Source organism: Micropterus dolomieu, linkage group LG23 (assembly GCF_021292245.1).
Source record: "Micropterus dolomieu isolate WLL.071019.BEF.003 ecotype Adirondacks linkage group LG23, ASM2129224v1, whole genome shotgun sequence".
In the NCBI taxonomy this organism is placed as follows: domain Eukaryota; kingdom Metazoa; phylum Chordata; class Actinopteri; order Centrarchiformes; family Centrarchidae; genus Micropterus; species Micropterus dolomieu.
Window position 1 is genome coordinate 9,529,693 of NC_060172.1, and position 16,536 is coordinate 9,546,228.

The 16,536-nt window shown below is 38.9% G+C and overlaps 1 protein-coding gene and 1 long non-coding RNA gene across 2 annotated transcripts in view; one reads left to right on the forward strand and one right to left on the reverse strand.

The window, feature by feature from the left end:
• Positions 1 to 12,194, forward strand: part of tmem132e (transmembrane protein 132E) — a 120,188-nt gene extending 107,994 nt beyond the window's left edge. The window contains exons 8-9 of the mRNA XM_046039884.1: positions 3,012 to 3,206; positions 7,645 to 12,194. Of these exons, the coding sequence (XP_045895840.1) occupies positions 3,012 to 3,206; positions 7,645 to 8,715 (1,266 nt within the window). The 3' untranslated portion in view covers positions 8,716 to 12,194. The remainder of the gene's footprint in view (positions 1 to 3,011; positions 3,207 to 7,644) is intronic.
• Positions 12,195 to 14,881: 2,687 nt separating this feature from the next.
• LOC123963215 lies at positions 14,882 to 16,193 on the reverse strand. The gene is made up of 3 exons (XR_006823142.1): positions 16,158 to 16,193; positions 15,290 to 15,394; positions 14,882 to 14,959 (listed from the first exon to the last, which is right to left on the reverse strand). It is a non-coding gene; the product is annotated as an uncharacterized LOC123963215 (long non-coding RNA).
• Between the last annotated feature and the right edge of the window lie 343 nt (positions 16,194 to 16,536).

The following is a 16,536-nucleotide window of genomic DNA, read 5'->3' on the forward strand; positions in this document are numbered from 1 at the left end:
ATATTGATTTTAATTGTATTAAATGTTTTTTAGTCACTTTAATTGCCCTGTGAAAATATCAGCCACAGTGGAATGGAACGGGAAATAGCAGAAAATCAATTGTAAGCAAACACTTTTTACTGGCTGAATCTGTGTGTGACCTCAGTAGGATTTATGTTTAGACATGTTTGTACACAAAAATGGACTTGTTTTTGCTCAGGACATATCTTTCACCTGTATTCACAAAATCACACTCACTATTCATAAAATGGCTAATGGTGTTTATCTCTATTAACTCCCCTCTTAAACTGAATCTATCCCTAGAAATAAAAAGTTACACAATTCAAAAACATTTGTTGTAGCAGAAGAAGCTCCTGTAGTAGGAATGATCCATCGTGTAACTGGGTTGTCCTCATGAAAACTTTAAAAGTTTATTTATGCTTCCATTTACTATCATGCCTTAGGGTTTTGCATGCACGCATGTGTGTATTTGTCGGTGTGTACGGATGTGTCATTGCATGTGCAAGTGTTTGTGTGGTGTCCAGTGGACCATAACTCTCCCTTCTAGCACATTAATGTATCACATCCAAACAATATGCATATGGAAGTTGAGCCTGACTACAGGATTTTGTTGCGTTAAAAAATCTCCTATTTTTTAGCCCTTAGGCATTGACCAGTATGGAAGATTACTTTTATTCATTTCCGACTTAAGCAATACCATTCTTGTTGCTGTGCAGTGCTTGACTGCAATTATCAAGCCATCTCATTAGGGTGACTTGTAAGAAATGTCATTAAAGTTAAGGATCTAATTCTGAGGTGGAGAATAACAACATGAGATTTTTTTATACAGCGCTCAGGACGGTCAAAAGCTTCAGAAAAAGCTAGTAAGTGAGCCTTGAGTTTACAATATTTTAATACAGGTGCAATGTGCCAAGCATTCCAGGCACATAGTCTGGATGGGTCCCCACCTTCCTTGACCACACAATTGAAAATAAACATGTAATGATCAGGCTTATAAACACATTTTAAATGGCAAAATAACACTGACATAATAGGAATGCCCAACAGTACTTGCTTGTCTTGCATGTGTTATGCTTTTATATGTTCAGTTTGGCCATGCTTTGCATGCATCATGATAATTTTCAAGGCCCTTTGAGAACTTTGTATGACTTACTGTTTTGTGTGAAATTACAAATCAAGACAATGTAGGACTTCTTACAGAGATTACAAAGGCCAGAAAATGCTAACACTAAGAAATGATGTGGCAAGAAATAAAATGCAATTATTTTCTAAACACACCTTAAGTGTATTAGCAGAGAAAAAGAGCAGTCACAAATGGACCCGAACAAGTGTGAAAAGCTCATTCATGACCTTTGCCAGCGGTTGACAAAATCTTATCTGAGCAAACTCTGATTGGGGCCTTGAGATGCTGTTGAATGCTCCGGGAAAAGATTGTAAATTAAGATGAATTAAGATTAATTTGTCCAATTTAGCAGAATATTTGCTTAACAATTACTAGAGCCTTAAAAATGACTACAGAGTTGAATAAAATCTCTGACAGACAATAAACACACAAGGTGTGTTGCAAGTCAGTTGTATTGCATGCATCTCCCAAATCTCAATGCTTCTTATTCTATAAAGGAATAGACCTCACTTACTAAACAGCATAGAGCAAGAGTACAAATTTACAGAGGCTGTAATTAAAAAGAAATTGGCAGGCCGCTGCATTCTGTGAGTGTTGATTGTTTCTATGCATGTGCGTGTTTTTATTAAGGCAGTTTGTGATTTTAAGCACAACAGAAATCATAATGTATTGAGACCAAATTATTAAAACCAAACACCTGCAGATGCATCTGGTTCCGCAGATGATTTGGCTTAAGCCTTTACATGACAAATTACATTGTACCAAATTACACAACAAATGATTGCACCAAATTATGTGGTTCTTAGATCTGAGCCAAAGGCAGGAAAAAAGAAAAACATTGTACAAATGATGTGGAAATCATGCAAGGGAAAAAGCAGTCATAGAAACAGATTTTTGTCACAGCAAGTCTCCATATGCTATATAAGAAAAGAGAAAAATTAAAGGCTTCAGGTAAAAAAAAAACATATAATTTTATTTACCATTTTATTTGTATCGTTCACGCCTATTTTAATGCGAATTTTTGAACTGAGGCCTTGCGATGGATTGGTGATCTGTCCAGGGTTTACCCCGCCCTTTCACCTGATTGCAGGTGAAACCCTGTGCACAGGATAAGCGGTTGACGATGGATGGATTTTTGAACTGGCACATCAAATTACAAATGACTACAAATTTAAGGCTGCTAAATAATGTTGTTTGGAAGCAGAACTTGTGTATAGGTGGTGTAGCTGGCTTGCTGTTTCAAGGTTTCAGTTTACAGAGTACCAAACCCTTCACTGCTCTAGCATTGCGTGCTTTATTTGATGCCAGCAAGAGTTAGAAAATGCTTCAAATGAAGGTGGTAAAGATTTCCCCGTCTGACTCTGAGGACAAGGTCGCTGCACCACTGAATGGCTCTTTACTTTGTTCAAGTCCATCATGACCTCTGGTTGCAATTGCAAAGTGAAATGATGATCTTTTAAAAGTGTTGAAAGTACTGGGTGCAGAGGCCTGTCAAAAGCCTGGGATTACCCGAAGAGGCGAGACTGGCTTCAAAAGGTTTTGGTGTTTCATGTGGTGACACTTCGATGGGCACAAGTGTTTCTGCTAAGCGTCACTTTGAAAGCATGTGGTGGCTGCTTCGGATTGTACCTTGTTGTCTGGTTGCTGATGGATTCTGTCTCGAGTGGGTTTTTTTGTTTGTTTTTTCAGTATGATAGACAGAGAGGCATTGACACATGAATACAAGACGCACTGGAACAAACAACAGCACAAAGCACTTTAATCCAGAATTGGCTTGTCGTGGGCTTTATGAGCTTCAGAAAGACAATAAAGCTGTTGTCTATTCTGGACTTAAACGATGCCCCTCTGTCATGTGGAGAAACAATAAAAGAGCATCTTTTCTCTGCAGGTGGAGTCTCCACTAGCAGTGGATGCGGTATTGGGAGAGTCTGCATTCTCCGTCACAGACGACAAGGTTTCCATCACGGAGATGCGCATTAACGCCATTTCAGGCCTGACCCTGTCGCTGCAGCCCAGCCCCGGCAACAGCCACACCATGGTGGCCAAGGCAACTGGCATCCAGACACTCACTGCTCCCAAACAGGTACAGCATACCACACCACACAGTGCAGAAAAATGACAAATTATTCGTCCAGGCAATGCCATTTTTTTTTACGTTCAGTACCTGCTTCACATTAGTGGCGTTTTGTAAAATATGGGGTGGCAATGTGGGTGGAGGGGGTGGATAAGACGCATGGCATTGGTGTGTCCTAGTTGCTCCACAGGCGTGCTATAATATATATATATATATATATATATATATATAATTGCAATTGTAAGTCCCTTTGGAAGCGTCACCTAAATGAATAAATGTAAAAAAAAAAATAAAAAACTGCGATCTTTCTCTGTGCTCCTGTGAATGTGTGTGTCTTAGGGTTGGGTAGGACATTTAGGGGTTATAGTTGAGGGTTAGGGTAAGGGTTATGTCCTCCTTGGTAACAGAAACTGTGTGTATGTGTGCACTGTAGCCATCTAGATAGTTCCCCAATCACATACTGACTTTGAGCCATTCACTTTAAATTCCCACACTAAAAAGAAACATCAGACTCTACCATGTCCAAAGCTGCATGAAATATTTATAGAGCATTTTAGTCTGCAAAACACACGGGAGTATCATAAAAATATGCAGGTGGCACCACAGTCCTTGCTACATATTTATGAAGACTATGGGTGCGCTGACGGTAAAGTTACCAGCAGTCTACCTGAGGTAAATATCAATCGTTAGTGCTTGTTCCTAAGCACAAATTTAAATAGACACTGGAATCTAGTCTGCCCCGTTTTACTGAGAAATTAATCCTAATTGGGGACTCACTTAAAGTTACCTAGTGTGTCACCACCCATGTTTACTGTTCTTGTTCTGGCAGTATACATAATTTTCTAGACCTGTTCTGATTCTTTTTAATGTTGTCCAAAACCAACGCACTTTTATACAAGTCAAAACATCAAATCCTTTAAAATCTCAGCTGGATCAATATCAAATTCAAATTGAATCAAATCATATTGTTACAAATGTATCTGTATTGTTTTGTCATCATCTGAGAGAGATAAATGCACTCCCCTACTCTAAACATTACCAACACATCTGACCTCTTTATACACTTAAAATGTGGCTATGAAACAATTATCAATTACTAAACGCACGCAGTAGTGTGTAGTTTTGTGGCTTCTTATGCCTTACTAACACACAGTACTCAGTATGTTTCTATATTTCTGTCTCCAGAGTGGTAAAATTAAGTTTATTTGCAAATCCCTTCAGTGGCTCTATATCAACAAGCAGGCACTAGTTTCACTTCTGAGTAATAAAATTATTTCCAAGCCAGCATTGTTAGCAAGGACACCAGATAAAGGCAGCTGCAGTGAACTAATAAGTATCGTTGGTGCTGTTTTATCACAACCCCCGTATTAGCCAAGCCTGGCAAAACACTTCTGATACGTTCAAACACGTTTCAAGAAATGGATTTTATTGCTCAAGTGAGAAGTGAGAAGACGACTGGGTGGGAAAGAAAGTAGAAAGTGTGATTTTGCTTTGCCACTGTCTCTTCACACAGGAGTATGGATCTCTGCAATTATCTGCAAGGAATTAATTACCAGCCCTGCTTCACCTAGGGGGATGTAGTGTGTGTGTGTGTGTGTGTGTGTGTGTGTTCTTTTTGATCTGCTTTGCCCTTTCATTGGCCTGCGAGTTGCTAAAAATGCAACGACAACCACATCAAGCATCAGTGAGAGAGAAGCGAGCATTAAATTCCAATTTTTCTTGCTTTCCGCTTCTTGGCCACCTTGAAATTTAATTATTGTAATGTATTGTCCTAAGTGCTCTCCAAGGCCGGGCCATAAAAGGCAGCCAATTCCTCTGCCGGCAAAGCTCTCAGAGGACTACTGCAGCTATTTCAAGCCATTTGATTCTGTTTCACAGGAAAACTTTCTAAATGTCCTCTATTACTCTAGAAATGAATGAACACATAAACTATGCATGGAGAGAGTTGAACAATCAAGGTCTCTTTGCATGATTTTCTTTTCCATTTGACAAAGTTCAAGCCTTTCAGAACGAATGAAAGGCTTCAGTACTTGAAGGTTCATCATAAACCATTTCTGTTGCTATGACTTACTGTTACTTCTTTAATGAGCAGCCTAATAAGGTATTAATGAATCTGGATAGTATTATTACATTACAAGTTGATGCAAATGTCTCCAAATAATATTTCCCGGGGAGTTTTTCTGCATATGCATATTTTATAATCCAATCTGTTTATTTTCAATTTATATCCACATATATTCCCATACACCATAAACCAAAAATCCGAAAATGGGAAAATCAAAGATGGGACACTTCATCCTAATACACATTACTTTATGGAAATGCACAGATTACATTAATTGTGGAGATTGTTTGTTGATGATAAGGTAAGCTATAATCTAGATGCAAAAAATAATATCGAGATAATGCAGAAAGCCCTCGTGGTCTCATCAAGTCTTTCATGCCCGAATTGCCTTTTCAATTAAAATGGCTTTGCAATTCTTTACCCAAAACAAAATCATCTCCTCTACATGCATAAATTTCCAGCATTGGATCAGCATAGAAAAGCATGTGCCAATTGTTTCCTCAGTGTTGAAACACCCATTCACTGCCTTTATCCCCCTATATCAGCCTTTTCATGGCAGAGTCAACTCTTAAAAACCGATATGCCATATTCAATGTATTATTTAAATCATCCATATCAAAGGCTGTCTTCATTCTGTCATGCTGAGATGATAGAGCTTTTGCTCATTGTGGAATATCGTCACATCATGGTAGTCTGCTCTGAACTAAACCCAAAGGGATTTTTGTCCCGAAAAGACTGGGTGTGTATTTACGCTTTGCAATAACAACAGAACAACAGACGGACTTTGTTTTAGTGACAAAAGTTTACCTCTTTGTCAGCTCTCGTAATGTCTGGTTGCTGATGTTTAAGCAAGCTATGAACAAAGGGAGTCAAACGCAGCCTTGATTACATGGACACCAGTGTTTGCGGTTTACTCTGCATCAGATGAATGTTGTCAGGTAACGAGCATGCAGGAATTTGGGCATTTTTCCCAGATTCTCTATAGGGGAGTATAGACAGTGAAGAGTGACAGAAAGTACAAAATGAGAAGATCACACTCAACAAACACATGAAGACACAAACTGGAGCTCATCATTCGAAGCACATGCTGCTAGTGTATGTGCCTTATCAGTCTGTGCTGTAGAGTGGAGCTGTGTTGTAACCTTCAGGACAACGCAGTCATTCCTGCCACCCCTTCCTTCTCCGTGCTTGAAAGTGGTTTGCTGGTGTGCACATCACAAGCAGGCTATTTGCGTGCGTGTCAAGGCTTGTACTGAGCACAGGGTATTGCACATGTTCACAAAAGCTCTGGAGATTTAGGGATTGGACCAAGTCCAGAACTTCAAAGGCTCAGCTGGTAACAGATTTCCAAATCATGGTCAATGCCATGAAAGAATGGGATCTGAGCTACTGAAATATTTTTTGGAGAGACATAGACGCAAGGCACAGCTTTTTGAACCTATCTTACTAATACTTAATGCAGCATGTTGTTTACTTGCGGAAGTTATCATACACACATGAGAAAAATTATTAAAGCAGCTATATATAACTTTTCTGTTTGGGGTTGGAATTGTATTGCTTTTCTACCTTTCCTTCACACTATTGGTCACTCTAATGCCCAAAATTTGTCTGCCATCCTGATAATCAAGACAGTATTAAATTAACTTAAAATCTCAAGGTAAACCTGTGTTACGACATTAATGGTCAACCTCCATCACTGGTCGACCTCTGAAACTCTATACAGTTATGTCTAAAGAGACGTTTGTCCTTTGGATGCACAATCAGTTTTTTGGGCACACAAAATTTAGCACACATTAATTTATTTTCTTAATTTACTTGGCAAAAACTTAATTTATCAATATTGATCAATAAGCACAAATAGTTCAAATGTAAGAATAAATTAGAATTAATTGCAAAGGTTTGTCAGAAAGTATCCAACCAAAAAAATATCCCACTCCCTCCCTCCAGGCCTCCCTCCTGTGCACACAGGTAGACTGGTATGCAGGTGTACCCACACACAAACATTGCTACTGATTATTTTGCTCTTGGACCTGTACTGTCCGCTGCCAAGTTTCAGCAGAGATTTTGGATTTTTTTAATAACTAGTAAAACTTTTTCTCATGAACTCGCTGTTAGAAAACGCAGAATTTGGCAAGCACATCCTCTGGAGAGCTTATTTCCCCCTTCCTATTAAGTCATAAGTTCAGACTACTTCTGATTCCATAGGAATCGAATACATTTAGCAGTCCTTGTTGTTAAATGTTAACTTGCCGAGGACAGACAACCATGTGAATTTATGTTATGATACTGGCAAATACTCAAATACCTGCTACTCTTCAAAGTTTGATTTTTAAAGTGAAGTAACTACCAATAAAACTGTATTTCTCTCTTTTTGTCTGACAGGAGGCCAGTTTGTCTGTCTGGATGCTTTTCAGTGACAACACAGCTGCCACTCTGACTTATTTTGATCCCAAAGACTACAACCTCAATGCTTCCACAGTGGATGACAAAGTTGTGTCGGTATCCCAGGAGCCTCAGCAACGCTGGCCTGTGGTGGTGGCAGAAGGGGAGGGATCTGGCGAGTTGGTGCGTGTAGAGATGACCATCTGTGAGGCCTGCCAGAAGACCAAACGCAAAAGCGTCATCGCATCTGCTGCAGTTTATGTCAAGGTCCGCTTTGGCCCAGAGGATGACTCTGAGGAAGAGGCAACCACAGAGGGTGAGATTGAGCTGGCGCCCGTTACCAGGCGTCCAATCATTGATCCGAACATCAGTGGAAGAATTTATGAGACATCTAATGAGCAGCCTGCCAGTGTTCCCATTGATTACACCAATTTCCCCACCATTAGCAATCAGGAGCGACCAACTGAGAGTGATGAAGAGGAGGAAGACGACTTTGTGCATTCACCTCGTAACATGACTGACCTTGAGATTGGCATGTATGCTCTACTGGGAGTCTTCTGTCTGGCCATTTTAGTGTTTCTCATCAACTGCATCGTCTTCGTGCTTAAATACCGCCATAAGCGGATCCCACCTGAGGGTCAAGCCAATATGGATCATTCCCATCACTGGGTGTTCCTGGGAAATGGACAGCCACTGAGGGCCCAATGTGATTTGTCACCACAGCAGGTAGAAAGTCCCAGTAACCCTTTGGAAGGCGTACAGACTTGCTGCCACGGGGACCACCACAGTAGCGGCAGTTCCCAGACTAGCGTTCAAAGCCAGGTACATGGGCGGGGTGACGGCAGCTCTGGGGGCTCTACGAAAGAGAACGGTGAGGATGCCAGTTCCCCCACTTCCAAGCGCAAGAGAGTCAAGTTTACCACCTTTACCACCCTTCCTACAGAAGAGCTGCCCTATAACTCCATCCCCATAGCAGATGAAGAGGACATTCAGTGGGTTTGCCAGGATATGGGCTTTCAAGACCCAGAGGAACTGCATGATTACATGCGCAGAATAAAAGAAATAGCCTGAGATAAGAGGTGCAGTGTGAAGCACCACTCTCAGCTTTCTAAAGAAATGTTCCTTTCTATTTTTCTCTTTTTCACCTAAGTGAAAGATAATTTTTCACAGACTAAAAGGCCAACTGTTGTTTTGGTTAGGGTGTGTTCCATTTAGTTTGCACAGTGCTGTAATCTCATACACGCTCACACAGAAGAGAATGCGAGGAAGCCAAAGACTTGACCAGAGGGATCTTAATCACTAGAGAAATCTGTAAATCTTGGCTATAGGAAACACATTTCACTGGAAAGCTGTGCCATGGCCAGGTGTGAGAGCTGCTCCAGCTTGCACATCAGGATTTGACTCTAGAGAAAGCCTGATATGGACAGGATTGTTGCAGAGGTTTGGTATTGGCTGTGTTTTTGCTGGCTCAGTGGGACTCTTCAGTTCTGTACCTACTCCAACAAAGAGGCCTTTGATGAACACAAAACTGTCAAAGACTCTCATGAAAGCTATGTTAAAAAAATCCTTTTGTTTTTGCCAAAGTAGGAAAAGCGTTCTTTTAATGGCAAAACTTTCTTCATTGTTGTTCTTGGTGCAGCACTCAACTCATGATTTGTACTCATGTTCATTCCATACATTTTTCTACATTTCATAGGTAGTCAAAAGCAGTGCCCTACTACTAGTTCTCCTGGTCCTGAACAAATCTAATGCCTTATAAAAATGGTCACAGTTCACTTCTTATATCAGTGCAGACACCCTGTTTTCTCACTATGGCTAGAGACAGTGTAGTAAGATGTAAAATACTACAACTAATCTCAAGCATGAGGTATTAGAAAAGAGCTTGTGAATTGTGAGGATCTCTAACGTTCTTTGCATGGAAGGGGATCTTGAGGCACAATCAGCAACTTTTTCCAAATTTGTAAATGTTTGTATTGTAATTATATAATCATTCATACACATTACTAAAGTAAATATATTACCAAGCATTACCCGCATGTCATGTCAGGCCTACATACACGCAGACATTCCTCTCTAGTATACAGTATGTATATACCATATTGAGCCAGAGTCGCCTCTCAAATGTTCAACAAGTAGCTCCAAGCTAGAAGAGTGGGAAGCAGGTTGAAGTCTTGAAAACATTATAGTCTTGTGGTGAGTAGAAGGTTCCCCTCTGTAATGACATAATATAATCATGACAGAGCTGTAGCTTCTTAACAAAGTAGTATCACATTTGACTGTTGAACATGGGGATTTGCTATGCATCAGAATTGTAACAGATTTCATATTTTGATCATTTATTTCCCTTCCTCAAGTTAGACTGGCCTCAGCCTTAAGGAAAATAAAAGTAAAGTATGATGTGCTAGTTGGAAACACTGATACATTCTCACTGAACATGAGATCCTCTAAACTCTGAAGGAAAATGCCATCCCCCCAAAAAGAAGATTATTGGATAAATTATTGATTTTGCTCCATCTTTTTTTATATCATGGCCATCCCATGTTGTCATGTTAATTGTTAACACACTCTAACAACTATGTAGTCCCTATTTAGTTTAATCTATTCCAGTGAACATACTTTGGAGGCTTTCTCTGAACTAAATGGACTGAGTGAGAAACTAGTAGCTCTTACTGGCAAAGAAATCATTTGTGTTGCTAGTGTCAGATGAGTTGTGCTGCTGCCATGGGTGTGGTTTTGACAGCATGTAAAAGTATCTCAGGATGCTAACTGACTTTACTGACAAATCAAAGTGACTGAAAACAGCATAGACAGTGGATATAATTTGCAGGTTTTCTTGTGCAGCAAGTGTTAATTGCTGTGTTAAGCTTTTAAAGGTTTACTGACATGGGTTTTAAACTACACTGAAGCAGAAAAAGGAAAGATCTGGCAGTTTTAGAAAGAGCATAAAATATCTGATTTCATCCAAAACATTGCGAGGCAGCCAGACACGTAGGGACTGAGAGCATGATGACAGCAGAGCTAATGGTATTTGTAATTGCAGTTGCCCTGTTAGTGTAGGCTTTGCTTTATTTTTTAATTACTAGAGTGGAAGACTGGAAATGACGTTTGAAGGTTGATGTTATTCCAGCTCTGATCTCACATGAAACAAGTTCTTTTCAGTACTATTGAAGCAACCATGAGATAAAAAATACTTTTCACGTCACTTTCCTTTAATTCTCTACTGCATCTAAGGGCTTGGATTTTTCTTTTATGTTAACTGACTGAGATTTTAATGATCCTATGAGGAAACTAACATTATTTGCTTCCTCTCTGGTGATAATGAGAGTAAGCTCTATTTACTACTCTAAACTGTCACTCAAAACATTTTGTTGCCATCATACCTGCTTTTCAACCCCTACAGCCTTATTTAAGACCCAATCCAGAATTGTTCTCTTTGAGGCAGTGCTGTTTCACTTCAAAAAACAGCTTTATATCAGACAAAAACATTGAACTAAAGACATTTTATATTTGCTTTTAAAATGTGTTTCCTGAGCTCCTTATTCATTAACTGACCATATGGGACAGCTAAACACAAGCGTTAAATGTGATCTAAAGATGGAAGTGGTTCACTTACATTGTAAATACTGGAGCAAAACCGGCTTTAATTATTTTTCACTTATCTCAAAGCTGCCATGAGATTATTTTCTGTCAGTAAACCATACCTTTCAATATTCTACATGTATATAGACCCACATTTGATATTCTCATAAATCCTGGATTGGGACTTTAAGGATTTGGTTTACTGCATGCCCTCTCTTTGTTCCATGTGGTTGAAATGAATAATGACCTGATTCTAGTGTTTAATAATATTCAATCTGTGTTAACATCTTAAGAGATGAGACGTTATTTTTGACAGCCCAAGCCCATCCTCCAGTCACAGCATCAACATGATTTGCCATGAAATTAAGAGAAGTAGCAGCCAGCTGGAAGTTTTTCAGTTTTAACTTTAAATGATGGTTTCTCAGGATGAATGTAGGATTCTTAACTAAACTTGGCTGTTTAATGTTAGTTAGTGTTAGTGTTAATGTGGTCAGCCGAATCTGGTGACACTTCTATAACAGCCTAAGTATCTAATAGCAGCTTTACACACTCTTCTCATACGTTATTTTTTTTTTTTTTAGATTTTTCAGTTTACTGTCACAGTATGTAAATATTTTGCCCATTATGATCTGTCTCTAAAAAAAATTTTTTTTCACCTCACTTTCACATCGAACTTCTCCTTCCTCTGTGCTTTTAAAGTCTTTTTTTGTAATGCTTCTTTGGTGACGGTGAGGGTATTGACCATTTTGTGATTTTCTTCAAGCTGCTAATAGAAACTTCTCTTCTGACAACATGTAATTGAACATCTTGAATTGTTCCTTTCTGCCCCCCTTCCCCCATGGAAAACTGGCTCACTACACTCACAATAATATGTTAATGTACAGAGCACTGTTAAATTTCCTGTATTCTCTTGAAAACAAACCCTTGTATTTTCCCGTTATATGTAAAGTACTAAAGAAAATGCAATACAATGCCTTTGTGTCATTTTTACTTTTAATTATTTTTCAAACATTATGTTAAGTAATGTAAGCAAGGACTTTATAAGCAATTAACCACAGTAGCTTCATATATGAAGGAGCACTGACCTTGAAGGAGTTTGGCTCACTGGGCACATAATATCTCAAAAGAGGATTGGTACAAAAAAAAATCATGAACATATCTGATTTATACATTTTTGTAAAATAATATTTTAAAAACAGATATTTAAACAAAAACCTATTTTATCATATGGGTCGTGTCAAATCTAGTGAAGTCAAGACAAGAGAGGAGGTTGATTATATAAGAATATATATTTTGTACTTTATTTTAACTATACAGTATCCAGCTCTGACACCTTTGCCCATGCATGTGTCCCTGCCAGGGTTGTTAGATCCTGGCTTGAGTCCTACCAGTGTTTGAAGTTCATGGATCACTACTGTTCACCCCTCACTGTGCCCAGTCTGAAGGGCCTTCCATCATTTTCTCTGGCAGTATTACACAGCAGCATAAAGATCCAGCAGATTGATAGGTGTATGAACCTACTGTACTGCACAGCTACTCATCCAGCAGCTCCCATCCGCTCAATCCATACTTGGAGCTGTTTACTTCACGTCTGGAGTGTTTACTCCTGTAGTTCACTTCATTTAGGCAGCTAAGATCAAAGAATTTTTGAACTCAGGTAAGGCACACAGATCGTTAGGAGAAAGTAGTAGTGGGTTTATAAGGACTGAGGTGACAGATGCTGACATCTGATAGCCAGTGGCAAAGTCTTACATAATACATTGGAAAATAATACGGTTTAGAAAGATTTTCACACAGTTCTGTGTGAAAAACAATAAGAAATCATGAATCTGGATTATCTGCTGCTTTTTCTGTTTACCAGATTTCAGCCAAATACATCCAAAAGAGGTAGGTATGTGGTTAAAAACAGCTTCGACTCAGTGGAGGACACATATAGAGATATGGGTGAAATTGGCTTCTTTCCATCCAAAACAAAAAGTTTCACTTATCAGCTCTTCATAAAAGCTCAAATTCAACATCTTCAAAATTGAGGAGTCCATTGTTTAAGCCACATTCAGTTTTACTGAAAAGCAATGTGTAAGTGTTGATCGGACTTACACGGCACAAGCTAGAATTGTCATATTAGTGAAAAAGGAAAACACAAGTATTGCTCATCAATCTCTCAACTGGTTTTACAATCACGTTCAGGTTTATTAAAATACTTTTGTTGTTATCAGTATAATAAAATACCTTTTATAAAGAATAAACACTAAAGCCCAGACTGAAAGGAGCTGGCAAGTTGTATCCATTTGTATGTAAGAGAGTAAGTGCCAGGGGGTCTGTGCTCCAGCAGTGGCCTCAACACTGTAGCTCCTGTCAGCCGCTACTGTTAAACATCCTCCTGTACAGTACTGGACATGACAGTGTTGTGTTAAAGGGCTGCTTTTTGCTGCTTCTTTTGTCTTGGTTATCTAAAATATAAAGAAAAATAACCAAAACTACTCCTACTACTACCCTGCAATGATAACATATCTTACACACCCTTCACACAGTAATAATTTAAAGGTCACAATGCAACAACGTGGATTAATATCTCCATGGAGATTCTAGCAAACCCTTAATAGCAGCAAGACTACTCAAACTGATTAAATACACCAGTAATTAAATAATTTCATATTCAAAAGAAACTACTCAGTGACAAGTGAAACTTTTTGAATATATTAATTTTAGCTACATAAATTCCCCTGTTATGGCTCAGATAATGCTACTATATGGATGTTATTTTGTCATTTCACTCTATACTAATAATCTACTTCACCTGATACATTTAATTACACATTTTATGGTCAGGCAAACAGTATGAGTGCACCTCTGGTAATAACAGGACTTCTCTGGTTTAACATATTATTTTTCTGATGTCGGATGTCAGTGGCATTTCAGCATTGGAATAATTTCAGCTCAGTGGTAATTTGTTTGAATGCGGAGTGCAGGGGTGACTCTGAGTGAATCAATCTGCAGGCCCTCTGTGAGCATACCAGCCATTTATGCCTTACCTAACCTGTAATAAAGGGTCTGTTCTGCAGTGGGGCTCCTCCGAAACCAGTATTCACATCAAACCACTTAGGAGGAGCCTCTCTGCTTGAGAAAACCTGAATGTTTCAAGACTAAGTGCATAGATACAGTTTTCAATGCCTGGATGCAAGGCAAGTTTATTTGTGTAGCATTTCATACGCAATGGCAATTCAAAGTGCTTAGATCCATTAAAACATTTACGAAAAAAAGCATAAATAGTAAATATTACTGTTAAAATGCTTACTAGAAGAATAGACACCTTTTGTAAAGGAAACAAAATGTTAAGCACAAAGACATAAATACAGGATAGGAAGATGTTTCATGATAAGTATTTAAGGTTTAGTCAAAGGCAGTGCAAAACACACGTGTTCTGGATTTAAAGATGGTCAAGGTCAGTGCAATATATATCATCTGAAACTTTGTTCAAGCTCAGTGGTGCACAGTAAGTAAATTCTGCTTCTCCATGAAGGTTCCTAGAGTAAAAGACATTCAGAGATGGATTTTGGTCCTAAGTCATTGAGAGATTTATAGACAAGCAGCAGTACTTTAAAGTATTTATATGACACACTGGGAGCCAGTGAAGAGACCTGAGAACTGATGTGATGTGGTCCGTTTTCTTGGTCTTATTTTAGGACAATAGTGGCAGCATTCTGAATAAGCTGAAGTTTTCTGTGAGTCAGGTGACCTGAGAAAAGTTTCAGGAATCAGTACAGTAAATTGAATTGGTTATGCATTCTTTACATTTTATACATGAAATGCTGAAACCAAAAGAGAAACTAAACAACCAAAGCAGCTGGTGGTGGTCCTATTTTTATGTTTTGTAATGTTTTTATTTTATTTCTGTGGATAACAGGCCAGTCAGGAGACTGTGATCTCATGTCAAGATGTTTCCAGAGCAGCTACAATGGAGCCTGACAGCAGAAATATCTTTAACTATATAAAACATCAACAGTAAATGTCAGGTTTCTGTGTCACTCGCTCCGAATCAAAGACAGAAGCTTCTTTCTAGACTTACCATTATCACGGGCGTTCAACAATCATACAGGGAGAAATCCATCATAGGAGAGGCAGAGATTACAGCTTCACACTGACAGCTGCCTCCATAGACCAGAATGCAATACTGAGACAAGACATGTTGCATTTTAGGTAAGGGCTTCAGCTGTTCATGACTGGTAAAACTCTTACTCTAGCTGTGCTGTTAGCATTTCTCTATCCATGTATATATATATCCTCATAAGTTAAAGTTCCTTCTCTGGAGAGATACGGTAAGAAATCACTGCCTGAAATAGAAATAGACAGAAAGGTTGAAGGAAAGTTGATATGCCAAAAAAGTAAATTTCAACACTTCTTCAACTACTTGAGTGCAATGAAGATCACACTCACATTTGATCAGCACTGATGACGAATGGAAATGTGTTTCAAGATGATTAAGAGAGATTAAGATTTCTGCCTCCCCTTCAATATAATATGTGAATGGAGTTTCGTTTGTGGTTCTTAGATAATGTAAAAAGGGTATACATGGTGATATTCTACATTTCTGTTGTCACAAAAGACCAATGAAAAGACCAAAACTAACAGTGTATTAGCCATCTCTCTTTCCAACTTCCTTACCTTGTTTGTGGCACTGCCTAAGCCCACTGTTTTCTACAGAAGACAAATCTTTCAAAACAAAAATATACTTAAATTTTATTGAAAAAGGCTAAATGATTTCCTTAAACAGCTGGGCACTGTAGTTTTTCACAAGCATAAGTCAAACAAAAGTAAATAGTGCATTGTTGGGGACTCTTTTCAGGTGCAAATTAATGCGAATTTGTTGCCGTGTTCATGGAAGACGTTCAAACAACACTTGTCAGTAGGATCAGTTCATTGTCAGTTTTTGTTACCTGTCAGTCAGGGGCAAAGTGCCTGTTGTGTGTGTGTCTTTCCTCCTGCTTTTCTTTCTCCTCTCCTCTCTGGATGCTAACAACATGATTGGTTTCCACCTGTGCAGTCCAGTCACACTGCTCATTACTTCCCACAGATTTCGAGCAGGCCTATCATCATTCGGGGCCCTCAAAAAACAGGAGCACGCCTTCACTTCAGAGCACACACTCTCGGGCAGGGCAGCAATGGAGTTTAAACTCACTGCTGAGCATGGAGGGGTGTACTATGAAGCAAGATTCATGGGTTAGTGAGTTATGTTGAGTCTAAAGCTAGAGTTTTTATTGTGAGGTGGCTAGATCACCATCGTAACTTATATATACTGCACACCCAAACTGCGCC